General features: G+C 42.8%; 1 protein-coding gene across 1 annotated transcript in view; it reads left to right on the forward strand.

The window, feature by feature from the left end:
- Window positions 1-27562, forward strand: part of ILDR2 (immunoglobulin like domain containing receptor 2) — a 70155-nt gene that overhangs the window by 12303 nt on the left and 30290 nt on the right. The window contains exons 2-3 of the mRNA XM_052637654.1: window positions 8929-9261; window positions 10300-10419. Coding sequence (XP_052493614.1) covers window positions 8929-9261; window positions 10300-10419 — 453 coding nt within the window. The remainder of the gene's footprint in view (window positions 1-8928; window positions 9262-10299; window positions 10420-27562) is intronic.

A 27562-nucleotide genomic window follows, 5' to 3' on the forward strand; every position in this document is an offset into this window, starting at 1 on the left:
TTAAAAGGTTCAAGTTGTGTTTTGTCTTTAAAAATTGAGCCTGTAGGTCAGACTTTCCCAAAATGCTTAGTTTTCCAGGCTGACAGTACTAAGGGTTGGACACACTGTGGACCAAACCTAGTGGAGATGCTTTAGCACTCATTATTCATCTCTTATGCTTAGGGAACCCGCCTATCAATTGATCCTAAAACAGTGTCATTGGAAATTGGGGCAGTATGTTAAAAATGTGAAGACTAAAAAGATGAATTTCTTAAAGATCGAACTTAAAGGCAGGAAAAAGAAGACATGTATTGTCATATTGAATGAAGAAAAAACTCAGGGCTCTGAAAGCCAAGATATGCTGGTGAATGGGCAATTCTGAGGGCTTCACGAGTTAAAGGATGGATGAGCTTGATACACAGTTTCTAAAGACGCCGGTCTGTGGAGATAATAGTTTTCCGTTATCTTTAGCAGCAATCTTTACTTCTCTAAAATGCGGCTGTGCTTATAGACCTGCATCTCAAAAACGCTGGCAGGAATAGCTTACAACTAGTGGGGAAAAGGGGCTTGCTTTGAAAAAGAAGAAAGTGTTAAAATAAGAACAGCATTGCTGTAGATACTGCTTTTGTTATCCTTGCAAGAACACAGTTCCTCATGTATAGACTCCTTTTTTTTTTTTTTTTTTTACGTGAGAACTGGGGCGGGAACTTACTTTGCCATATGTAAGGAGGCATTGTCTATACTTGCAGCTGATCCTCCCTGGCCTGGTAACTAGGCACCCCTGGTGATTAGCTGAGATGGGGCCTGATGCGCTGAGCTGTCACTCCTCACTCTATTTTTAGGCAGCTTTTCTAGTTATTGATCAGAATCCATTCTCTACACTGAGGACCACCTGCTGAGAAAGGCCCTTTGGATTCACTTATTCATGTCTTCATTCATTCTTTGATTCATTCCACATTTTGTGAGCTTCAGCTCTATTTTATGGCCTTGCTGTATAATGAGGATACAGAGTCAACCAAATCCACCAAGCTGGACTTAGAAAAGGCAGAGGAACCAGAGATCAAATTGCCGACATCATTGGATCATCAAAAAAGCAAGAGAGTTCCAGAAAAACATCATCTACTTCAGCTTTATTGACTATGCCAAAGTCTTTGACTGTGTGGATCGCAACAAACTGTGGAAAATTCTGAAAGAGATGGCAATACCAGACCACCTGACCTGCCTCTTGAGAAATCTGGATGCAGGTCAGGAAGCCACAATTAGAACTGGACATGGAACAACAGACTGGTTCCAAATAGGGAAAGGAGTACGTCAAGGCTGTATATTGTCACCCTGCTTATTTAATTTATATGCAGAGTACATCATGAGAAACGCTGGGCTGGAAGAAGCACAAGCTGGAATCAAGATTGCTGGGAGAAATATCAATAACCTCAGATATACAGATGACACCACGCTTATGGCAGAAAGTGAAGAAGAACTAAAGAGCCTCTTGATGAAAGTGAAAGAGGAGAGTGAAAAAGTTGGCTTAAAACACAACATTCAGAAAACTAGGATCATGGCATCTGGTCCCATCAATTCATGGGAAATAGATGGGGGATCAGTGGAAGCAGTGACAGACTTTATTTTTCTGGGCTCCAAAATTACTGCAGATGGTGACTGCAGCCATGAAATTAAAAGATGCTTGCTCCTTAGAAGAAAAGTTATGACCAACCGACATTACTTTGCCAACAAAGGTCCATCTAGTCAAAGCTATGGTTTTTCCAGTAGTCATGTTTGGATGTGAGAGTTGGACTTTAGAGAAAGCTTAACACTGAAGAATTGATGCTTTTGAACTGTGGTGTTGGAGAAGACTCTTGAGAGTCCCTTGGACTGCAGGGAGATTTAACCCATCCATCCTAGAGGAGATCAGTCCTGAATATTCACTGGAAGGACTGATGCTGAAACTGAAACTCCCAATACTTTGGCCAGCTGATGCAAAGAACTGACTCATTGGAAAAGACCATGATGCTGGGAAAGATTGAAGGCACGAGTAGAAGGGAACACAGAGGATGAGATGGTTGGATGGCATCACCGACTCGGTGTATATGAGTTTGAGTAAACACTGGGAGTTAGTGATGGACAGGGAAGCCTGGCATGCTGCAGTGCATGGGGTCGCAAAGAGTTGGACATGACTGAGCGACTGAGCTGAACTGAAATCCACCAAATCCTGGTCCTTGCCCTCAGGGACCTTAGAGTCAGAAACCAATTTGTATTGGTTCAATATATAAAATTCAATTTATATTGAATTTTTCAAGATCAGAAGATGGTCTTTTAAATTTATTTCCCCAGAACTTAACACTGTATTTTAAAACATGTTTTTGAATGAATTTGAGTTAGATAGTCAAGGGCAGTTTTCCTGAAGATCAGGGGCAGAGTATAAACTGGAAGAATGGTCTGGTGATCCAAGAATGATGACTCCTTCTTTTGCAAATATAGAAAACCCCCTATAATCCCCAATCTGCAATATCATCTGGTGCTTTCTTTGATCAGGAATCCTAATTTTTACAGATATGTTCTATATAGTATGATCCCTTATCTGACTTACCTTCTTTTTCTGTCTTCTCTAAGCAGTCTCCTTCCAGTTTTGGGGGATACTTGTTTTTAGAGTGAAACATGGATTCTTCCCATACCTCTCTAAATGTCTTTATAAGAGCTTCAAAACACAAGTCCTTTCTGGTGTCACTAGTGCCCAGATTCCGAGTCCCAGCCTTCCCGTTGGGCCAGTGTGTGCTTCTCATGTGTGTGCATGACCTATACTCAGTGCTTCTCTCTGTCTACCTCCCAGAAACTCCTCAGCTACATGTCCTGATGTTTCCCCAGCTGGGGGAATAACATGTTTATAATAAAAGAATGGAAGACATCTTAGTATGCCTGGAATGTGGGTGGGGCCAAATCATGGAGAAAATCTTACATGCCACGTCAAGGCATTTGGACCTTATCCTGGAAGGAGTGGGGAATCTTTTGAGCCTTAAAACAGGAGACTGTCTTTTCTGAAAGAATATTCTAGATATAAAAGATGTGGAGAGTGCACCGGGCTGGAAGTAGGGAGACCACTAAAGAGGCTGTTATAAAACCAAGAAGGTAATGAGGACTTGTGTAAAGTGATAGTCAGAGCTTTAGGCCCAGTCTAGGTTTGGGCTTCTCTGGTGACTCAGTGGTAAAGAATCCACCTGCCAGTGCAGGAGACCCAGGTTTGATCCCTGGGTTGGGAAGATCCCCTGGAGAAGGAATGGCAACCCACTCAAGTATTCTTGTCCGGGAAATCACATGGCCAGAGGAGCCTCATAGGCTGTAGTCCATGGCGTTGCAAAAGTGTCAAACACAACTTAATGACTAAAGAAAAATAAAAGTGTAGCTTCAAATCTGTCACTTGCTAACCCTCATGTGTTAGGCAAGATACATACATTCTCTGAGAATCAGTTTCTTTATCTATAAAATGGATGTAATGATAATATTTACTGTATAGGATTTTTGGAGAGAATTAAGCTACTACTACATGAATGACACTTAACACAATTTCTAATATATAGTAATTCTTTCACAATTACTTCCTGGTAGAAGGAAAATAAACCTGATTGGAGAAAGATTTGGAATTAGTGACTGAAAGTGGGTAAAGACAGAGAGAAAATGATCAAAGCTTTAATTTCTATCTGCAGGGACAAAACAAGGGCTGTACTGGCAAAAGAGCTAGGGAGACAAGGAAGACCAGTCTATGAGCAAGAGTTGAGGTGGGAAAAGAGAAAGTGATATATGTTTAATTTGAATAAAGACAGTGAAGTCGATCAGTCATGTCCAACTCTTTGCGACCCCATGGACTGTAGCCTACCAAGCTCCTCCGTCCGTGGGATTTTCCAGGCAAGAGTACTGCAGTGGGTTGCCATTTTCTTCTCCAGGAGATCTTCCCGACCCAGGGATGGAACCCAGGTTTCCTGCATTGAAGGCAGAAGCTTTACTGTCTGAGCTGCCAGGGAAATCCTGTTTCATTCGAATTATCTGTTAAACATGGAGATGAGGTTTCATGAAGTTGAGGGTCTGGGGCATAACTTGTAGTTAGAAACATGGGAGAATAAGATTTCTTAGGTCAAATGCACAAATGAACATTACAAAATGGCTGAAAAATTTCAGTTTATTTACCTGGCACTCAAAGATGTTCTTATTAGCCTGTATAGACCAGCATAAGAAGTACTAGGTTTTTGACATCTGACAGGTGGTGACATAGAAAAACAAAAAGAGCTGTAAGAGGTGGGACTCCAGTTCAGGACACTAATCTAGCCCCCAGGGCAGATCTCTTGGGAACTAGAGTCAGCGGGAGGGTGTCCCCAGGCCAGACCTCAGTGTCCACAGGAGACTGTCAGTCTTGGTCCTTATCCAGACTTGCTATGACTCTGAGGGGCCTGATCTGGGATAGGAGTGGGGATTTCTTGAGAGGTGTTTTTTGAAGTTGAGTGAATAGCAACTTTACAGTTTCAGATATAGATCAGTCATGTGTGAGTATATTGGAAACAAAACCTAGTCCTCAGGAGAAGGGCCTTATATCAGGGCCCAAGCGAGCAGGGCTGGATCTCAGGACAAGGCTTTGGTCCCAATGGATTGCAAGCCAGGTGGAAACACAGCTGAATATAAGCATAGACTGAGGGAAAGACATGTGTCTCAGTGGTTGTGGGAATCGCAGCCCTCACCCGGAACCCAGGGTTAGGGCCAGAAGAGCAGGTCTAGGCCTCGCCCTCTGGTGGGAACGGGGCATCTAACAGGGCTGGCCAGGACAGGCTTGGGGCCTGGGTGCTGTGTATCCTACAGTTTGGAAGCTTCTAGCTAATGCGGGGATTGGCTTCTTTAGCTTTCTAACTCTTCACTCTGGTCCTCAAATGTTCAATAAACTGACATTTCCTTGAAATTCCTAGTTATGTCCTCTCCAGCTATCCAGATGTATCCCTAGCTTAGATTCCCAGGATTTGCATTATCCCTGCATATGTATACATGTCTGTGTATGCGCACACACACTCAGGGGTACCCTCTGTTTCCAACTGCTAGGAGGTATGGATGTGACTGTGCTGTGCACCCAGTCATTGTTGAACACCGAATTACCCAGTCTGCAATACTATTCCTTTGCAGTTTCTGCCCATTCTGCCCTATAACTCACACCTGTTTGCTCACCTAGCTCTAGGTTTGGAGAAGGCGATGGCACTCCACTGCAGTACTCTTGCTTGGAAAATCCCATGGACGGAGGAGCCTGGAAGGCTGCAGTTCATGGGGTTGCTGAGGGTCGGACACGACTGAGCAACTTCACTTTCACTTTTCACTTTCATGCATTGAAGAAGGAAATGGCAACCCACTCCAGTGTTCTTGCCTGGAGAATCCCAGGGACGGGGGAGCCTGGTGGGCTGCCATCTATGGGGTTGCACAGAGTCGGACACGACTGAAGCGACTTAGCAGCAGCAGCAACAGCTCTAGGTTATATGGCTTTACAGAAGTCAACAGATTGTTATTGACAGCAGCAGCAACAACGACATTTATTGAGTGCTTACTTTACATCAGTATTATCCTAAATGCTTAGGATAAAATCTCATTTAACCCTCAAACAGCTCCTCAAAATAGTTACTGTTATTCTGGTTTTACCAGTAAAGAAACCGAAACTCCTAAGAGGAGTAATCTGCTGCAAGTCATGCAGCTAGGAAGTGGTAAGACGGATTCTAAATGAGGACTCGCTCTAAAATCCGTGCCTTTAAGTATCATGCTATAAAGAGGCAAATGTTTCTGAAAACATAGCCTTTATTCTTTGGAACATGAGCTTATGTGGATGTCATAGAAGAAACTGAGTTGACTAACCTCTGTTAATAATTAAGGGAGTCCACGATTTTACAAAATAATAATTAATGGTGTCCCATGGCTTGGTCAAGTGGCTAATCTCATTAACAGAGAACAGAGCTGAGAAGGAGGTATTCTTAGTAATCATCTAATGAAGAAAACCCTATACTTAAACAACCCTTCCCCCAACACTTTTTGTGCTGCACCTGCCTCCTTTGCTGGTTTCATTTATCCCGCAAGGGCTAGGAAATATTTCATTTCCCAAGTAGAGCCTGAATAGGCAGCAGAGAAGAAAGGTACTTGGTCAACAGCCAGCATTGTGATTGGTCAATACCTGTGACTGGTCATCCAGCCTCAGTGACTGCTCACTGAAGTCATTTCACCTCTCTGTCCCATTTTGTTACCTGGAAAATCAGACTGTGAATAAGGATTTGAAGAATTACAAGGTTAAAAATTAATGCAATAGAATTCAAGGAGAAACTACAGGAAAAAACAAACAAACAAAGACCACACAAGTCTTTTCGTCATCTAGCTTTCTAGATGTGTGAGTTGGGAAGAACAGAATCAGTGACACCAGTATTTGGGGGTGGTGGAGGGAAGCAGCAGAGCCTAGGAGGTTTTTTCCTGAGCTTCCAGATGGGAATTATCTGCCCCTCGATGGCACTGATCTACATAACCTGGCTATAAGCAAACCTTTTGGTGATGAATGGTCATCAAAATTGAAGAGCCTCTGAATGGGAGTCGAGGGGAAAGGCAGGAAAGGTAAGGGAGGGTTCTCATTTGAGATGTACCATCTATGGGTCATGGTCAAGGTGCTCTTAAAAAGCCCTCTCTCTGCAGGCACCCAGAGAGAGAAGGTTTAACAACTCTGTTGAGTTAAGGAATATGAGGCTCATTTTACAGGTGAAGGTTGCTTAAGAGACTTCATTTAGGCCTTACCATTAGTGTGTAGCCAGATGAGATTCAAAGCCTTATCTCTTTGATGCCAGTGCTCTTTTACTACACTATGCTGTTTATGTCATTTAAACATAAATGTGAAGTCCTAGAAATTTTCGTATTAATAGTCATTCATTCATTTACTTGCCCATTCCTTCATTTATTCTTTAGGAGCTATCCAGCACTTAAGGTTCAAAACACTAAATCTTAAACACTCTGCTGTATTCACTTCCCAGTCCCACAGCATGAAAACCTTTTCTTCCTGACAGGAATTAAAACTTAGTTTTCACAGTGCTTTCATGGAAGAGAGGCACTAGTCCGGAAATCAGAAGTGAGTACAAATGTGGTATCTTGCCCTTGTTGACCAAGCTGCTGCTGCTGCTGCTAAGTTGCTTCAGTCGTGTCTGACTCTATGTGGGTTGCCATTTCCTTCTCCAATGCATGAAAGTGAAGTTGCTCAGTCGTGTCCGACTCTTAGCGACCCCATGGACTGTAGCCCACCAGGCTCCTCTGTCCATGGGATTTTCCAGGCAAGAGGACTGGAGCGGGGTGCCATTGAAGCTATTATTCGTGACTCTATGAAGAGTCATGAATAAATGCATATTCAAGTTGTGAGAGTGAGTTTGCTTTGTGGGATGTCATAGAGACCATGGGCAGTAATGAGACCAAGGACAGTAGGCCCCCCTAGGAAACGAGCCCTTCTGCCTCGGAAGTCCACCTGGAATTCTAGGGTTAAACTCTGCCTCAAGCTACCTGAAGGTGGCTTGGCAGCCTCCTGGTTTCAACTCTGGACCTCTTTATCCTATCTTTTTATTCATATTCCTTTTTTTGCTTCTCATCATGATTCTGCTTCTGTTTCAAAGCAGAATTAGATCAAGCTAGAAACTCTTAACTCTCCCAGTAACCTGAAGAAGTTGTGTTCTCTTTGTCTGGAGTTTCTAGACCTTACCATTGAGTTCATAGAAGCCCTTTGCCTCTCAAACACTCCCCTGGGCTTTCATTCATAGAAACTTCCCTCTCTTTCTTGGACGCCAAGCTTCAAATTGATCTTTTTAACACTTAAACTTCTCATCTGCTTTCTAGTCTCCCCCCACCTCTTTTTGGATCACCTTCAAAGCTTTTGAACTTGGTCTGCTGCTTTTGATCTGAAATTCTCCATTTCTCTCAAAGCCTTCTTTCCCCCTTAATCTCTGTCTCCTTTGCTTGGTCACCAGCTAGAAGGGAAGTCACTTTCTCCTAAATTCATACTTCCTGGATTCATTGTCCTCATTTATCAAATAGTTTAGTGTGTATAGGCTTCAGGAGCCAGGACAGCTAAATAAGACACGTTACTTACTTGACCCGACAAGTCTGATGGTGTGAAAATAAGAACTTGCAAAATCATTATAGTAAATGTCTGGCGGAGAATGCTGGGGACACTATGGCGCAAAGGAGGAAGTGATAAATAGATTGACTGGTCAGAGAAGGCTTGACAGAAGCCTTTGAACTGGGTTTTAAAAGATGAAAATGAGTTTCCCAGGAAGATAAGTGAGGAAAAAGCTTTCCATAAACAAGAAACACTATGTGCCAAGATCTAGAGGTGTGATATAGCACATCCCACTGAGGGAAACTGTTAGTTCGCTGTCCTCTGAGGTTGATGCTCAAACAGAGGTGCTACAAGAAGTGAGGCTGAGGAGGAATTAGACGATGAAGCACCTTAAATGCCTTGCTGAGAACTTTGGGTTTTGTTCTAAAGGCCATGGAGGATGATGAAGGATTTTAAGAAGGAGAGCCGTAACAGTCAGATTTAAAAAGATAACCAGAAATTATAGCAAGGAGGATAGATACATGTGGGCAACTATAGGTGGAGAGACCAGACAAGAGACTATTGCAAAATTATAGGCAAAAAATGAGGAGAACATACACGGAAGCAATGGTAGTGGGGTTAAAGAGGGGGATGGAAATATTAAAGATGTTAAGAGGTCACGTTGACATGATTTTGTGACCAACTGGGTATTAGGATTGAGAGCAGGTTTCTGGACAGGGCAACCCGGTAGATACTGATGTTATTCATTGTGATGGAAAAAACAAGGACAGGTTAGGAAGGTAAGGCAGAAAGGTGTGCCTGTGTAGTGTGAGGTGAGGTCCAGGGTGCAGATGCTGTTTGGACATCTTCATTCTGTTTTGCAGCCGTGGCTGAAGGCCTCCAGGTTACAGTGCCCGACAAGAAGAAGGTGGCTATGCTCTTCCAGCCCACCGTGCTCCACTGCCACTTCTCCACGTCCTCCCATCAGCCGGCAGTCGTCCAGTGGAAGTTCAAGTCCTATTGCCAGGATCGCATGGGGGAATCCCTGGGCATGTCATCACCACGGACCCAGTCTCTCAGTAAAAGAAACCTGGAATGGGACCCTTACTTGGATTGCTTAGACAGCAGGAGGACTGTTCGAGTGGTAGCTTCTAAACAGGGCTCGACTGTGACCCTGGGAGATTTCTACAGGGGCAGAGAGATCACGATTGTCCATGGTAATAATGCCTCTGTTTTTAAGGAATGGGAGGGAGGCTGGTTTCATTCTTCACGGGTGCAAGAGGATGTCAGCCATGCACCCTTTCAGTCTCTCAAGACTTTGATTTTATGGGAAATAATAGCATCAAGAAGCTTTCATGAGCTTGACCTTTAGTCTGATAATAAATTTATTATCAGCCCTGAATTGAAATGGGTTCTAGTGAAAGCTTTCTTAGTCAAATACTTTACACCTTGACACCAGCCTTTAATGCCCTTAACTCAGAAAGTAAACTTCCCTAAGAAGTTCTCTGCTGAGAGAAGGGATGCATGTGTGTAAGTGCAGAGCCAGGTCACTGCATGGCCCAAGTCCCAGGCAGTTTTGCATCTGTTCTACTTTTTCTCCTGGTCCCTAAAGCTTTGGACAAGAAAAGGTCCAAAGTCTGGTATGACCTACTTGATTATTGGAATTTTGAAGAACTCCTGTGAACCCGTCTTGGGCTTCCCTGGTGGCTCGGATGGTAAAGAGACTGCCTGCAGTGCAGGAAACCCGGTTTCCATTTCTGGGTTGGGGAGATCCCCTGGAGAAGGAAATGGCAATCCTCTCCAGTATTCTTGCCTGGAAAATCCCATGGACAGAAGAGCCTGGCAGGCTAACAGTCTATGGGGTCGCAAAGAGTCAGATACGGCTGAGTGACTAACACTTTTCACTTCCTGTGAACTCAGCTCATTTCCAGGAGTCCAGGTTAATTCTGGAATTTACTTGGCTTTCAGAGGCCTCTGTAAGCCTGGTTGAAAGCAAGTATTCTATTCCTGAAACCAGCCTGCAACTAGGTGTGAATTCTGAGTGTGAATTCTCTCACCTTAGGGATGCTAGTTTCTATCATTGTTTTGTTGTTTGTTTGTTTTCAGTAAAGCAAACATCACATCAACCACCATTCAGGTCAAAAAATAGAACACTGCAGACACCCAGAAGCACCTCACTTCCACCTACCCTCTGTTGTTCAGTGTTTTCTTCAAAGGACAGAATTTGAACCAGGTCCTTCCCTTTGTGATAACAGATGCAGATCTTCAAATTGGAAAACTCATGTGGGGAGACAGCGGTCTGTATTACTGTATCATCACCACCCCTGATGACCTGGAGGGCAAGAATGAGGATTCCGTGGAAGTACTGGTGCTAGGTAGGTGACAGCCCTCAGCGATATTTTAATCTTAGACTGCTTGCACTGCTCCTTCTTCTCACTTCTTACTGCGTGTATCAGCAGGTTGCACACACAGGCTTTATCTTTGGTGCACAAACTGATTTCAGAATATGTTCTTCATGAGCAGTAGCTGTATTTGTTATATTTTGTTTCCTGGCTGCTATGATCCCCTTTTTCGCATTGCCTAAATGTTTCTTCTGCTTTCTTAGTTTTTTTCTCCTCCTTTCCACTTGTACCTTTAACCCTGAATTCTTTCTTCTGATTCTTTACATATGCTACTAGTGAGGAAAATAGCAGGGCAGAGACAGGAATTCACTGGTGTGTTAGGATCTCCTGAGGCCTTTGGGAATCTTTTCCCATTCAGTTATGTCCCCTTAAGGCAATCCGAAGGAAAGATGGCTGTGCACTTTTAATAATAAAAGGTACCCAGTGAAAAGAGCTCTGGGATAGACCTACTAGTGTTTAATTGGAGGGCAAATTTCTTGAAAGCTAAAAGTCCCTGAATTAGTCTCAAAGCAAATATAATCTAATCCTTATTAATATTAATTTCCTCATAAATGAAAACTCATTACTTTTGGCTACTTTTCTCTTTTGTGGATTAGAAGAATGTCAGTGGCAGATGACCTCCTTGTATGAAACTGAAGAACTGAGCACATATTTCATGCTCTATAAATGTTAGTTGAACAAGAAAATTGGAATAAAATATACAGAAATTAAGAAAAGAAACAACATTAACTGTAGGATAAAATGTACATCCTTGAAGCCATTTTCAAAAGAAATTACTTTTTTTGTAGCTTCTAAGAAACCAGGTGATAACAATTTGGGGGCACAAATGAGGTGCTTTCTTTTAGAGGCAAATAAAATTAAAGGTTGATTTTTACCCCCTGTAGGAAATTCAGTGCCCAGGGAGAAAATGGAATTTTCTACTTAGGATTTTTAGTTTTACTCTATCAGGACTGGCAAATAAGGTTTACTGTTGCCTTAATTTTACAGTTTACAAAATGGACTAAGGTAAATATTTATTAATTATTAACCCTTTAATAATAATCAACGAATTGATGCTTTCAAATTGTGGTGCTGGAGAAAATTCTTGAGAGTCCCTTGGACTGAAAGGAGATCAAATCAGTCAATCCTAAAGGAAGTCGACCCTGAATATTCATTGGAAGGACTGATGCTGCAGCTGAAACTCCAATACTTTGGCTACCTGATGCGAAGAGCCAGGTCATGGGAAGAGACCCTTATGCTGGGAAAGATTGAAGGCAAGAGGAGAAGGGGGCAGCACAGGATGAGATGATTAGGTAACATCACTGACTCAAAGCACATAAATTTGAGCAAATCCTGGGAGACAATGAAGGACAGAGGAGCCTGGCATGCTGCGATGAATAACTGCTGTGACCTCTAAAAGAATGGGAAATATGACATATATTCAAAAGGAAATAAAAATGTAAAAGGTTTATATTGACATTGTAAAAGACTACAGGGCAGTCAGATTCAGGATCTCCTGTGACTCGGAAATCTGTAAATCTGTAAATGTGTAAATCTGTAGGAAATAAAAAGGTAACTTTCTGCCTAATAACACAACTCTAATGGTCAAGTCTGAAGGAACAAGTGGCTCATTGAGCCTGCAATTAGCTAATTGTGAACACAAGTTATTTGACCAGTGCAACCATTTGCAGCAAAGTAATTGCTTGTGCAGGAAAAGGAGGCCAGGTAAAAACCACTTGAAATAATTTGGTCCCCGTTCTGCAAATGTGGGGAAATAAACAGAGTGAAAGCCTTGTCATTAGAGGATGTGCTGAAGTATATGAAGGACATTCCTCTGGATTGAAACATACAGAGTAACTTGGGCAAAGATGCTGTCCTCAGGACCAAAAGAGGGGTGAAAGGAAGGCTCAGATGAAAAGGGTCAGCAATGATGGGAGAAAACATAAAAAAAATTAGTGTTATCCTAAAAAGGGATCAGAAAGGCCAAATATGGATGCTGCAGATTAGACAGAAGTGGATGGTGGAGTTCTTAGGGAAAAGAAACACATAAGTCTGCTATTGTTGTTGTTTAGTTGCTAAGTTGTGTCCGACTCTTTTGCAACTCCAGGGACTGTAGCCTACCAGGCTTCTCTGTCCATGAAATTTCCCAGAGAAGAATACTGGAGTCTGTTGCCATTTCCTTCTCCCGGGTTGATCTTCCCGACCCGGGGATCAAACCCGTGACTCCTACTGCGTCTCCGGCATTGTAGGCAGATTCTTTCCCACTGAGCCACTGGGGCAGCCTGTATCCCACATTAATTGGAAACGTTGAAAGCATGGTAAATTTTCCATGTAAACTTTTAGGGCAACACTGGTTGTGTTAGTTAATTAAAGGTGTTAGCTTGAAATCTAGGAGAATTTTCTGAATGCGTTATTTACTTTCCAAATGCAACATTCTGAATCTTCTTGGTCTTGACACCCCATTATGGAATTTTTCAAAATATTGTCACAGTTTAAAAAATTCTAATTATTTAGTGGTTATATCCTGCAGGCCTGTTCATGAGGTATATTCTTTTTATGTGAGACCAAGAGAGCAACCTGTTCCTGAAGTCAGCCTCTAGGAGATGAAGACCTCGGTAGGAAGATAATGGTCCACAGTTTGCTGCCTACAACTGTCATGAGCCACTTGTGGTCACTGAACTTATTATGAGGAATAGTTGGAGGAACTGGGAGGACTCGTCTTATGAAAGAGGACTTGGGAAAGGGAGTATGGGAAGCCTCTCCAGATATCGGAGGTGAAATTGTGTAGGAGAGAGTGGAAACTTACCCGTTGTAGCTAGGTAAAACTAGAGCCAGGAGTGGAAGTTACAAAGGGAGGGAGTCTGTCTCAGGATAAAGAAAGAGCTGTTAACAATCAGAGAGGCCTCTGAAGATGCAGTGTCCTTAAGAGTATTAATTTCTATATCCTTAAGAAGGAACATTTCTTTTGAGTTATTGTATCAGGTATTCATAGGAAAAGGTGTTCAACTCACTTATTTTTGAGCTTTATTTCAAATTTAAAATTATTGGTTTAAAAAGTAGATGAATATGAGTGATGTGACTACTCTGATAAAGGGAGAAAATGACTTCCTGGTAATTCAGTCCTCATGACAGAGATAAAAGGGTTACAAGTTGGTTACAAGAACATACAGGATAGCATTCACTCAAAAGGAAGCCAGTGGGAATGCACTGTGGTCTTTTGTGGTAGGTCAGTGTTAAAAGAACTAATTCCACAAGAATAAGAATAAACTTGATGGAGGCTTGTAGGAACTGAAACGAGCTCTTCTTAGAGGATGATCACAGCGTGAGGAATAGAAAACTGTAGAATTTCAGATGACCAATTAGTAAAGGAGATAGTTAAAGGGATAAATCAGAGGCAAAGTTAAGATGAATTTGTTTTTCTCATTATACTCACAAAGGTAAAGTTGGAAAAGTTAATGGAGCAAGATTATGAAGTGTCTTATATATCAGACTAAGAACTTTGTGTTCCATCTGAAGACTTGGAGGAGCCAGTGAAGAAGCCATCACAGAGGAATGAAATTAGATTTCAGGATCAGAATAATAGTAGCAGGGTAGACAGTACGTTAGAGAGGAGTACTAGAACAGAGGGCTCAGTTACGGGCTACTGCAGCAGCATGGGTGAAAGGGCATGCGATTCTGAACCAGAGCAATGAACTGAGAACAGACAGCATGGAAACATTTCTGAGAGGGAAGTGATGGATACTGAGAGACAGGGATGAGTCAAAAGGACACTATGGTTTATAGTTAACTGGGTAGCCGACTGTTCTGTCAACCAAGAGAAAGGCTACAGATTGGAAACCAGGTTGGAGAGGCCGGAAAATGAGTTTGATTCTTAATACGTGGAATGTGAGATGTCTTGATGACAATTAGAAATATGGTCTGGAATTCAGTGGAAAAACAGGGATTAGAGATAACAGATTTGAGAGTCATGAATGATAGTCGCAACTATCATTATGAAAGAATAGATGAGTCACCCAAAAAGATTATATAAAGTGAAAAGGGCCAAGGACAGAACCTTAGTTTGACTTCATGTGAGTGGTGACATTGGTCCTGCGTGTATATTTGTCTTAATTTCCCTTACAACACTGGACCCTTCTCAGTAGCACTGGAACATGAGCTCTTCAATGGCCAGGACCAGTTCTCATTCATCTATTTGCATTGGTTTGTAGAGTTTCTAGAATAAAGAAGTTTAAGTGAATGTTTTTTTAAATGATAAATGGGCAGAATCTGTAACTAATACTTACTTTGTACCTCTTAAATATTAGTCAATGCTGAGTATGTATTTGTTGACTTATGAAGTGTTAATACAATAAATGTTTATAGTCTCAAGTGAGATATAACATCATTTAACCTCATTGGTCATGATTCTTTATCTAGGTATTTAAATTTTTCCTAGTGACAGAACCACCAGGAAATATGGTTGAAGCCACAATACCGCACAAGCTGTCTATATTACGAAGCTATAGAATGCTCCCTGGCATCAATCATGTTTTCAAAAATGTAACTGCTGCTTTAGGTAATGGTTTTTACTTGGCCCAGATTTGCTTTAGTACTTCATTTCATTTCTCAGTGAAACTGCCTGTAATCATTAACCTCACTTCAAAGACATAGTTGTCCTTGTCTATACTGCTTACCTCCCTACTGAGTATGATCTACCTTCTTTTCCCCATACGTCTGAACTGTCTATGAATTGCTGCCGATGCTTCTTTCAGAGGTTGAGAAATAGCCAAAGATGATTTAGAGAAATGCGAGGATAACCACTGATTCACCATTAAACTCAAACACTGTACTGAACACTTTTTAATCTCTTTTCGATGATTCAGAAGGTAGAGTCATTCTGAAGAAATGCACGTGGTGTTTAGGGTGCTTTGAGATGATAGTGACAGGTACCTTAGAAATATTTAGATAGATGGTTGGGATCGTAGAGCCATGCCAGCAGACAGTTACAGAAGGTGGAAGTGTCCAGAAAATCTGCCACCCTGAGATTAGACATTGGTCTAGGATCAGGAACAATCTGTTTATAACCTGGAACCATGCCACTGTTTGGATAGGAATAAAGTTCCCTCGGGCAGCTCCAGCTGGCAGGAAAAGGACTTCACCATTCAGGAAGGCTCAAGTAGGGAAGTTGCTATTTTAAAATCTAAAAGCAGCTAGCCTTGTTTTTACTTCTTTCTATGCACAATGTAAGGGCCTGACCCCTTCTTTCTGATGTCTCATGTGATAGCTTGTTTTTTAAGGGCCAAAAGAAAAAAGGAGGGAAAGGGCCCCAGTAAAAATATGGCGCAATGAACACTTGTGCCTCTGGACTGAGAAAAGGAGAACTACACGAGCCTGTTTCATGAGCATGTTTCAACATGGAACAGGTTCTCTTGTCCAGGTTATCAGGATAAACAAGATGGCTTTAGCATCCTTTCTACAATTTTGACTTTATCTAAAATATCCACAAATTGCAGGATTAACTCTCTATACAGGTGATGCCCAAATACTGCTGTCTTGTTTTGTTTAATACTGCTTCTATTTTAGGAAAAGTGATACCTCTTTATTATAAAAACTAAACAAAACAGAAAACACAAGAGAAGAAAATATCTTTTAAAAAATTCACCACTTAGAGCTAACTATTGTGTTCTTCAGAACTCTTTTAATTGCAAGGAACAGATTCTCAAACTGGCTTAGGGGAACTTTTTGGCTTAGGTAACCAGTAAAGTGAAAGTGAAGTCGCTCAGTCGTGTCCAACTCTTTGCGACACCATGGACTGTAGCCTGCCAGGCTCTTCCATCCATGGGATTCTCCACGCAAGAATACTGGAGTGGGTTGCTGTTTCCTTCTCCATGGGATCTTCCTGACCCAGGGATCAAACCTGGGTCTCTAGCACTACAGGCAGACTCTTTACTGTAACCAGTCAGTCCAAGGGTATTCCTAACTTCAAGCATGGCTTAGTTCCAGTGTTCAGATTATGTTTTAAATATCTCCATCTCCTCTGTGTTAGATTCATTCTCCAGCAGGCTGTCTCCAAATGTGACCCCTAGCAGATCTTTAACACCTTTGATCTCAGGAGGATAAACTGCCTCTCTCCATAGTGTGGCAAAAGACCTATTGTTGGGGGTGGGCTGTGCATTCTGAGAGAAACATAGGGTACCACCAACCCCAAATGAACCATATGAATTGAAGGGAAATGGGGGGAGCTTCATAAAGAGAAATTGGACATTTGTTTCCAAATGAAGAAGAAAAGGATGCCAGGCAGGCAAAAACACACACTGTTAATATTTCGTGGAATTCATCCATTTCTGCTTCTTTTTAGGCCAAATGCAACGCTATTCCAGGAGGCCAGAAATAGGCTTGCTCCCAGCAGGTCCTTGTGAGTAGGTACTAAGTTGGAATTGATTCTCCCCTGTGAAGGTGATGCAGCAGAATTACCTATGTTCTTTTCTTGTCATGCTTCTAGTTTGCCTTCCATCTCCTCCTGTGATTTATCCTCAAGTACAGCATATATTACCTTGACAGGAGGTGGAGAAACAGGCATGCATGAAATTTTTTTAAAAATCAAATTATTCACAATACCGTGCCTGAAATTGTTATTCTGGTCTAAAATCAACTTTTTGGCCTACTAGCATTAAAAAGCCATGAAGAACATAATGAGAAATCAGGGAATTCTAGGGAGGGACATCTCAGAATTAGTGATCCCACTTTAGGGATTTTTGATAGGAATCTGTGCCTATGGCTGTGCAGAAATACTCAGGCACACACCCCTCTGTCAGTGCTGCCTCAATTTGAATGCCGTTGCACTAACACCCCCCTCCCCCCAACACCACCACCACCATTAGTTCTGGCTGTTTAGAAAGATTACCTGTTGCCAGGACTTCCCTTCCCCCTTCTCTTGCTTGATGCCAGCCTGTGCTGCTAACCAAGGAGATTTGCCGATTAGAAGGGCTTCAGCTCAGAGAGTTCCCATGGCAACAGACTCCTCAGAGGTCTTTGTTGCCTGCTAAAACTTTGATCTCTGAGAGTGGCTGCTGCTGTTTCTCTCTAAGATTTACAAACAGAGGAAGAGGAGAAAAGAATTGGAGGAGAAGAAAAGTTTACTCTTGGCCAAAAGGAGAGAAGGAATTAATTACAGCCACACTCTAGCCATAAATCTGGAGGTTACTCCTTTGGAACATCTTCCATTTAGGCTGTTCCTACATTTTCATTTGTAGACTCGATTATATTTCCACTCTCTTGTTTCAAATGAAAGACTTAAAGTAGAGTTGACTCCTCTTGGAAGGTGGACCTTATCCTATCCATCTTCAGATTTCCAGAAGAGTCAAGATAACTGCGCTGGCTGCCATGAAAGCAGAGACACAGAACTAATATTGGGAGAGAGCTTTTTAGGCCCCAGATCCACTGGCTTTTCTCCCAGCCCTTTCTCTTAATTCTGGCCTACTCTGCCCTGAGCTTACCTACATGCATGCCTCTATTGATCTTGGTTTTGAGAAAAACCAGAGTAATGTGTTGAAGGAGCGGAGAAGAAGGAAGAGGCAGAAAAATCAGCCAGGCATCAATAAGAAGTTGATTCTGTTTAATGGCTGTCAGTGAGCCTTCTACCATCTGAGGAGTGGAGTGGGGTTTGTGGTTGCTCCAACGGCTGCCTTTCACTCTTCGCAAGAAGCCTCTGATGGCCTTCACACCTCTCTACTGCATAATCACAACCCTGTTCTTTGATGGGCATCATGGAATGGAATCAGTTTTGCTTCAAGTGTGACTTGTATTTGTATTATGATTTAACTTTTAACCAGTCTTGTTTGCATACTACGTCCCTAATACAGGGAGGATACAAAATAAATAAAAGGCACTGTTCTGTCCCTATATAAATTACCATCTTTTGGTAAAGATAAGTATTACATTTCTGAGGCAATGAGAGAACAAGAAGAGTTAAATAAGTGTATTGATATTAAATATCTAGGCTACTGATTGACAAGAGGGGCCGCTTTTGCCCCCCAGATTTTTGGCGATATTTGGGAACACTTTGGTTGTCACAGCTTGTGGGATGCCATGGCAGCTAGCAGGGGAAACCAAGGAGACTGCTGGATATCCCACAATGCACAGAACAGCCCTCCCACCGTCAGCAAAGGATTCTCTGTCCCCACATGTGAACAGTGCTAAGGTTGCAAAACCCTGATCTTGGTCAAAGGTCAATCTGGATACTGGATAAGGTCCACTGTGAAGAGCATGGGCTTTGGGGGGGCACATTTATGTGGACTCCGTGCAGCCATATAACCTTTAATAACTCACTGTTGATAAGGCATGGTTTCCTTATCTGTAAAAATGACGGAGGAAAAATAAAAGTTAACATGGAAAACCTATTGTGAGGATTAAATAGCACAGAACACAAACTCAGTAAATGTCAGCTCGGGGCTTCCCTGGTGGCTCAACAGTAAAGAATCCACCTGCAATGCAGGAGACTTGGGTTGGGAAGTTTGATCCTTGGGTTGGGAAGTTTGATCCTTGGGTTGGGAAGATCCCCTGGAGAAGGAAATGGCGATTCACTCCAGTATTCTTGCCTGGGAAAGCCCATGGACAGAAGAGCCTGGCAAGCTACACAGACTAGGGGTCACGGAAGAGTTGGACACAAGTGAGGGACTAAACAGCAACAACAAAATCAGTTTCCTTCTCCTACTTCTTCCCATCCCCCACAACTAATCTGCAGTGTGCTGCCCCTCATCTGAGGGAACCCCCTGCAGGGAGTTCTGTGTTCTGAGACTCGTCCTAGAGAGCCGATTTTCCTTTAGCCTGTTCCATAGGCAGAGGCTGTTATGAGCCATCTGAATTGGCGATCCTGTTACTAATAGGTTCGTGTTTTTCCCGATTACATCTGTGCAGTGCTGTGCAGTGGTGATCCTAGTCAGCCCCGTGGGAATCTTCCTGCTAGTGGGTTTCAGGGTATTCTGTCCCAGCATGCAATCTTTTCGTTGCTATGTTTTGGTAGCTGTTGAAAGCCCCTGTTTCTCATTTAATTACACAGTGTTTGCTACCTGACCTACATACAAGGATTAGGTCATACAGGCCACTCGATGAAGGCTGGAAGGGTTTGGGGAATACCTAAGACTTGGATTAGGATCTAGATGGACTTGGAAAGACTTTAGATAGGACAACCTTATAATTTCTTGTCCGAATTAGGATACTCTTGAGAGTGAAAAGGGGAGACTTTAAATAATTTATATCAAGACAACAGGCATTCAGGTGTGATGATCACCCCATCTTTAGAGATGATCACCTGGAAGTGTTTTTTTTTTTTTTTTTTTTTTTTTAGAGAACAGAAGAGCCAGAGGAGCTGGGAGCAAATTAGTTTCAGCTCACCTTCACCTGCTGACCCCAAGATGTTAGCAGGCATTCTAATTAGGGAGCCTATGGATGTGCACCAGCTTCCCTGGTAGCTCCCGCCAATGCAGGAGACCCTGGGTAGGGAAGATCCCCTGGAGAAGGGAATGACAACTCACTCGAGTATTCTTGCCTGTAGAATTCCATGGATGGAGGAGCCTGGTGGGCTTACAGTCCATGCGGTCACCAAGAGTCTGAGACCACTGAGCAACTAACACTTTCACTTTTACAGGGCTGTGTACATCTCCATTCATTTACTAGAAGCAAGCAAAGAGGTGGCGGAGAAGGCAATGGCACCCCACTCCAGTACTCTTGCCTGGAAAATCCCATGGACAGAGGAGCCTGGTAGGCTGCAGTCCATGGGGTCGCTGAGTCGGACACGACTGAGCGACTTCACTTTCGCTTTTCACTTTCCTGCATTGGAGAAGGAAATGGCAACCCACTCCAGTGTTCTTGCCTAGAGAATCCCAGGGACAGGGGAGCCGGTGGGCTGCCGTCTATGGGGTCGCACAGAGTCGGACACCACTGAAGCGACTTAGCAGCAGCAGGAAAGAGGTGGTGGTTTGCGGTACTACTTGTTCACTGAGAAATGTGTGCGAAGATTTCTGACGGGTGAAGGACGTTTAGGCTCTTCACTGCCCTGGGTTGTTAAGAGAACAAACGAAGTCCTGAAGGCACTCATTGCCCTCCCCTCACCCACAGCCACCCAGCCCGGAGCTGTGACTGCCTCCCCTCCCCCTTCCTCCGTCGAAGCCTTTATCCCCGCCTCACTATTTTTGCTTCACTTGTTGCTCATCACTGTGGGAGGAAACTGGGCCTTCAATTAGGCGCATTCCTGAAGCCCGCGGTTGCCGTGGTTACCCGGGCGGCAGCCCGGCAGCTGGGTCAGCTCGCTTGGCGCATTGTAGTCGGTGCAGCCGGGCGGCGGCAAGCGCGCTAAGCTGGTGCGCGTGCGGGCGGGGACGGGGCCGGCAGACTGGAGGCACTGGGGGCCCGCGGGAGAGTGGGCGTCGCCGAAAATCGGCTCAGCTCTGGAAAGAAAGAATGGCAGCCCTTGAAAGCCGGTCAGGAGACAGTGACGGCATTTTTCTCCAGAGCCAGCTGCGGCTATTCGAGTCTGCTGGTTTTGGTTCACAGGGGGATAGTGCCTCTGAGTTTGCTCTGGGAAATGCCCCATGCTCAAGCCCCTCGCACTGAGAGGGGGCTGGCCATGGAGGAAAGGGCAGAGCTCTGACCATCTAAGGGCTATCAAGCTGTGTGCCCCTGCGGTCAGCCTCGGACCTCCTGGGCTTTTTTGGTTAAGGAAACTAGCCATTTTGATACCTTTCCATCTGTGGTATCTGTGCTGGTCTGATGGATGGAGCACACTGAGCTCAGGAAATCACACTGGGCACCAAGAAACTCAATTTCCTTCTTCCATTAAATCCCACCCTCCTCTATGTCATTTTGGAGTCAAATCTACCTGTCTTCAGCTTTTCATCTCATGCCAAGTTGAGCATGTTATATTACTAATAATACCTTTGCATCTGCTCACTCTAAGACTAGGGAGTTGGATCACTATAGCACTTTGCAAAGGCAGAGTGCTTCACAATCATTTTTATAATTACTTTTAGTAGTTTATAGTAGCGCAGTGAATACCTTTTAATTAGCTCATACTGTGTTAGGTATTCAGTAATCATTTTCTGGTCACAACTTTAAAAGGTGTTGAATTGTTAACCATCTCCAGTCCAAAAATTATACTTGAGTTATGTAAGTAGAGCAATAATACCACAAACACAGATTTCTGCATTGCTCATTGCAAAGACTAGAAATGCTTCACATTTTTTTTAATTTAAATTTTATTTTTTTACTTTACAATACTGTATTGGTTTTGCCATACATTGACATGAATCCACCACAGGTGTACATGAGTTTCCAATCCTGAACCCCCCTCCCACCACCCTCCCCATATCATCTCTCTGGGTCAACCCAGTGCACCAGCCCCAAGCATCCTGTATTCTGTATCGAACTTAGACTAGCGATTTGTTTCTTACATGATAGTATACATGTTTCAATGCCAGTCTCCCAAATCATCCCACCCTCTCCCTCTCTCACAGAGTCCAGAAGTCTGTTCTTTACATCTGTGTCTCTTTTGCTGTCTTGCTTACAGGGTCATCATTACCATCTTTCTAAATTCCATATATATGTGTTAGTATACTGTATTGGTGTTTTTCTTTCTGGCTTACTTCACTCTGTATAATCGGCTCCAATTTCATCCATCTCATTAGAACTGATTCAAATGTATTCTTTTTAATGGCTGAGTAATACTCCATTGTGTATATGTATCACAGCTTTCTTATCCATTCGTCTGCTGATGGACATCTAGGTTGCTTCCATGTCCTGGCTATTATAAACAGTGCTGCGATGAACATTGGGGTACACATGTCTCTTTCACTTCTGGTTTCCTCGGTGTGTATGCCCAGCAGTGGGATTGCTGTGGAAAATTCTGAAAGAGATGGCAATACCAGACCACCTAACCTGCTTCTTGAGAAATCTGTATGCAGGTCAGGAAGCAACAGTTAGAACTGGACATGGTTCCAAACAGGAAAAGGAGTGCGTGAAGGCTGTATATTGTCACCCTGCTTATTTAACTTATATGCAGAGTACATCATGAGAAACGCTGGACTGGAAGAAGCACAAGCTGGAATCAAGACTGCCGGGAGAAATATCAATAACCTCGGATATGCAGATGACACCACCCTTATGGCAGAAAGTGAAGAGGAACTAAAAAGCCTCTTGATGAAAGTGAAAGAGGAGAGAGAAAAAGTTCGCTTAAAGCTCAACATTCAGAAAACGAAGATCATAGCATCTGCATCACTTCCTGGGAAATAGATGGGGAAACAGTGGAAACAGTGTCAGACTTTATTTTTGGGGGGCTCCAAAATCACTGCAGATGGTGACTGCAGCCATGAAATTAAAAGATGCTTACTCCTTGGAAGAAAAGTTACGACCAACCTAGATAGCATATTCAAAAGCAGAAACATTACTTTGCTGACTAAGGTCCGTCTAGTCAAGGCTATGTTTTTTCCTGTGATCATGTATGGATGTGAGAGTTGGACTGTGAAGAAGGCTGAATGCCAAAGAATTGATGCCTTTGAACTGTGGTGTTGGAGAAGACTCTTGAGAGTCCCTTGGACTGCAAGGAGATCCAACCAGTCCATTCTGAAGGAGATCAACCCTGGGATTTCTTTGGAAGGAATGATGCTAAAGCTGAAACTCCAGTACTTTGGCCACCTCATGCGAAGAGTTGACTCATTGGAAAAGACTCTGATGCTGGGAGGGATTGGGGGCAGGTGAAGAAGAGGACAACCAAGGATGAGATGGCTGGATGGCATCACTGACTCGATGGATGTGAGTCTGAGTGAACTCCGGGAGTTGGTGATGGACAGGGAGGCCTGGCGTGCTGCGATTCATGGGGTCACAAAGAGTCGGACACGACTGAGCGACTGAACTGAACTGAAGGCAGTTCTATTTCTAGTTTTTTTAAGGAATCTCCACACTGTTCTCAATATTGGCTGTACTAGTTTGCATTCCCACCAACAGTGTAAGAGGGTTCCCTTTTCTCCACACCCTCTCCAATGCTTCACATTTCTAAATTTAGAATAAGCAAAGCTTGAGGCGGAGTGAGATATTGCAAAAGATACAAGAATACGGGTGAGTAGACCCAGGTTCTACTCCTGGTTTGATTATTAGTCAGCTGTGTGATTTTGGGTAAGATTCTTAAGCTCTCTGAACCTCAGGTTCTTGAAAATATAAAATGGATTATGGATTAGATGACCTCTGAAATCCTTTCTAGCAATACAATTCTAGAATTGTATTGATTGTATTGATTCAGTCAATATAATCAATTGTATTGATTCTAGAATTCTGTGTGAATAGAAGTCAGTGCCTTAGGCTAAGCTTACAACCACTGCCAAAAAAGTCTGAAACATTTATTAACAGTTAATTGCAGATGGTCTGATACTAGTCATTTTGTGGAGAGAATTCAGTGTCAGAATTACTCCCTATAATTTGAAGTGAACTAAAATGAAAGGGACAAGAAGAAAAAAAACTACACACATGAAATGCTTGCATAGTTTAAAAATACATATAAAAGAGAAGCTATGTCCACATTTGTGATGGATAATCATAAACTATATATATTGAATGCATGGTTGCCATGGGAATATAGAATAAAAACAGAGATGTGTGTGCCCTTGGGGAATTTCCGATTTGAGGGGATTCCAAATAGTCATAGAAACAACTTTACACTTTAAAGGGCCAGAGAGAAACATCTGCTCTTCTCAAGAGACTTAGGAGAGAAACATTCTGGACGGTTAGGAGCTGAGACAATAGGGGTGGATATAGTACATCACTGAAAATGGATCCAGGGAATCTTAGGAAAGCTTGGAAGTGTGATGAAGCCCAGATGTGCATTAAGCAGAAGGGGAAAGGAGGGAACCTCAAGGATCTGGGGAAGAAAAACATTCTAGATTATCCTGAACAGAAGGTTCCTTTTATAATATATTGGCAAACCCAAGGAGGACTCCCAAGTTAGTACATTTCAGAGAAATGGATGGAGATTCAGCAGTTTTGGCATCACGTGGACGAAAGGAAGTACTCTTTTCCCTTTTCATAAGTTCCAGTGCATAACATAATGTGTCTTCTTATTAATGTGTCTTGTAATTACTTAATAAAATAATTAAGTAGTAGATCTAAAAATCTGAAGACAAGTTTGTCCTACATCTAGAACTTCTGTACCTTCCATTGTACTTCAAAGGCTTGGAACAGCACTTGGATTTAAGTTTTAAGAATAGAGACAAAAACCAATTTGGGGAGCATATTGAATATCTCTGTAATGACTGCCTTGAAAATACCCTAGCCTGGTGGCTTTCAACTTGTAGGCCTGGGGTAGGGTGGTGCTTCAGTTCCCCGAGATGGCAAGATGGCATTTGGGGATATGTCAGTGACCTGAAGATCTTCCTGACATTGAGCCCTGAGTCCGGGGCTGCTAAATATTCTCCAGTACATAGCATAGTGCTGAATGAATGGGCAGTTCCTTCGGATCCTCATCAAGAGCCCATTTCCATCTGGGATGGATAAAAGGCACTATGCTGAGCAGTAAATCTGAAGTCTTGCATAGAAAACTGGGGATTTGCTGCTGGGAGAGCGTCAAGGTCCTGATGGGTGAGGAGTCTCGTTGTGCAGACTCTTAGGGATGCAGCGCAGACACAGGCCCTGCCCCAGAGGGGTTTCCATCCTGCTCGTGGAGGAACATGCAAAGGAATCACTGCCGGCAAGATGTGTTCTCATGGAGGTGTGTACAGTGGTCATCAGGAGCATGGAGGAGGATGCACCCTCTCAGAGCAGTATCCTTAGAGGACTCTGTCAGAACGTGTTTCGGAGTTTTGCAGACTGTGTGCTATGGATTTGAGAGAAGCAGAAGTTCATTAGCTAGTTATCTTAGTACAGAGGTAAGTGCATCCTGCACTGAGGACCTGGCCAGCTTTGGGGAGATGTTACTAGGACATGGTCTGTTGTAAATATGCAAGAATAATGCCGTGGCTAGGAGAAGAGTGGGAAACCAGGCAGGGACTGTGTCTCTGAGGGAAGGCCTCATGACTAGGGGGAACCTGATGTCAAAAATGCCCCCCAAAAGCTGATGGAAACATGGAGTTTGGCAGGAAGATAGTCCTCTGACCTTGGTATGTCATATGACACAGAAGCAGATAAGTAAAGCTGAGTTCTTAACCTCACACTGTTGGACAAGCTACGTGGGCAAGCCTGTGACTTTCGAGCATAGGGATCATGTCTTCTCTGTGTCTCCACCTGGCACAATGCACATCTCCTTATTGACTGAATGAATGAATTGGAGACATTCCAAAAATGAGCTTGTTCTCAGGAATATGTACGAAGAGTTTAGTTGGGGATAACTTCAAGTTGTCAGTGGCAGAAAACAGCTGAAATGGGGAATTATATAGTTAAAATCTGTAAGTTATTTTATTCACAATGATTGTTTTCTGCCCTCATCATTCAATGCAAAATATGTCCATGTTTTGGGCTGTGAAGCTTCTGATGGTATGGTATGGTATGGTATGATACTGGCACATGCGTATGCTGGATTAGTATTAGTATGCTTGATTCATTTGGTCTATTCATGTGGAATTTTCTTTAAAATAATGGATTCTGCAAGGTTTGGGGAAAACTGTTTGAGTGCTTACATGAAAACTATTTTCTACTCATAACTTGGGCTGGGTTTGAAAAGAATAAAGGTGGCCTTCTATTTGTGAGGTCTGTTCTCTATCCTTTTCTTAGACATTAAAGTAACTTCTAATGGCCACACTTTAACTGAATCCTAGAAGAATGACAGTGATTCACAAGTGTTAGTAAAGTGTGGTGGAAATCTGGAATGTATTTACTGCAGTTGTCCAGACTCCGAAAGATCAAACCTTCATTGGATGTGATAGAATAGAAGAGAATGGGAAGAAAAGTTAGAGCATTTCTAACTGACAACAGCATTTCTTAGAAATTGTTAAGCAAGAAGCTGAAAGCAAAATGACTTTAAGAAATATAGGATTTCAGTATAAAGCTCCAGGAAAATATAGGTCATGGTAAAAGCCAGAGAGCTTTTCTCTCTTTCCCTTTTCTCTCTGCTGTTGACATAACATAGTGGTATTATCAGCTATCCCCAAACTCCTGCTATGTTCTGAATTTTGAAGACATTTAATTTTACCCACTTTACTGCCAAATTCTGTCACTCACACCACCCTGGGGTAACACTGCATGGGTGCATTATGGGAAGGCTTTATCGGCTTTTGAAACTTCAGCTTTTGGCTGTTGCTTCAGGGAGAATGAGAAGCCTGATGCAAGTCTCTCTGTTGGAGTGACAAGTTTTGTGAACCTCCTGTCCATATTTCTTATTCTAAGTTTTTTAATTACCCATAAAAAAAAATCTAAAAAAATGAAAGCCCCTTCATTGTTCTTCATGATGCCCATTCCAGTTCCCCAGAAATAAGGGCTAACAATTCGGTGTGTCATACTGTTGCTTTCAGATTTTAATTTGAACATCGTGCCTAGAGCTTATATTCACTAACATTCTGTGTGTAGAAGTAGTGTCAGAACACCGTCAAGATGTTGTTTTAAACAGTCTTTGGGGAAACCCAGCTTTTCTGTTTTACCCATCATAATTATATCTGTGTTGATAGCTCAGTTGGTAAAGAATCTGCCTGCAATGCAGGAGACCCTGGTTCCATTCCTGGGTCAGGAAAATGCGCTGGAGAAGGGATAGGCTACCCACCCCAGTATTCTTGGGCTTCCCTTGTGGCTCAGCTGGTAAAGAATCCACCTGCAATGTGGGAGACCTGGGTTTGATCCTTGGTTTGGGAAGATCCCCTGGAGAAGGGAAAGGCTACCCACTCCAGTATTCTGGCCTGGGGAATTCCATGGACTGTGTAGTCAGTGAGGTCGCAAAGAGTAGGACACATCGGAGCGGCTTTCACTTTCATATATATCCCTCAGTGATTGCAAGCACTTGATCTCTAGGTTTTATAGCCCCCAAACATATTTTGTATGGCTTGCCCAATGCTTTTTAACAATTTATGAATCAGTTGCCAACATCTGAAAATTGGGATTTTTTACATAAAAATCTGAGGTCTGGCTAATCTTGAAAAATAGGGAGATTTGCAACCTTGAAGACACATTTCTGTGAGGTAACAATTGTCTAGAG

Source organism: Budorcas taxicolor, chromosome 3, assembly GCF_023091745.1.
Source record: "Budorcas taxicolor isolate Tak-1 chromosome 3, Takin1.1, whole genome shotgun sequence".
NCBI classification, from domain to species: Eukaryota; Metazoa; Chordata; class Mammalia; order Artiodactyla; family Bovidae; genus Budorcas; species Budorcas taxicolor.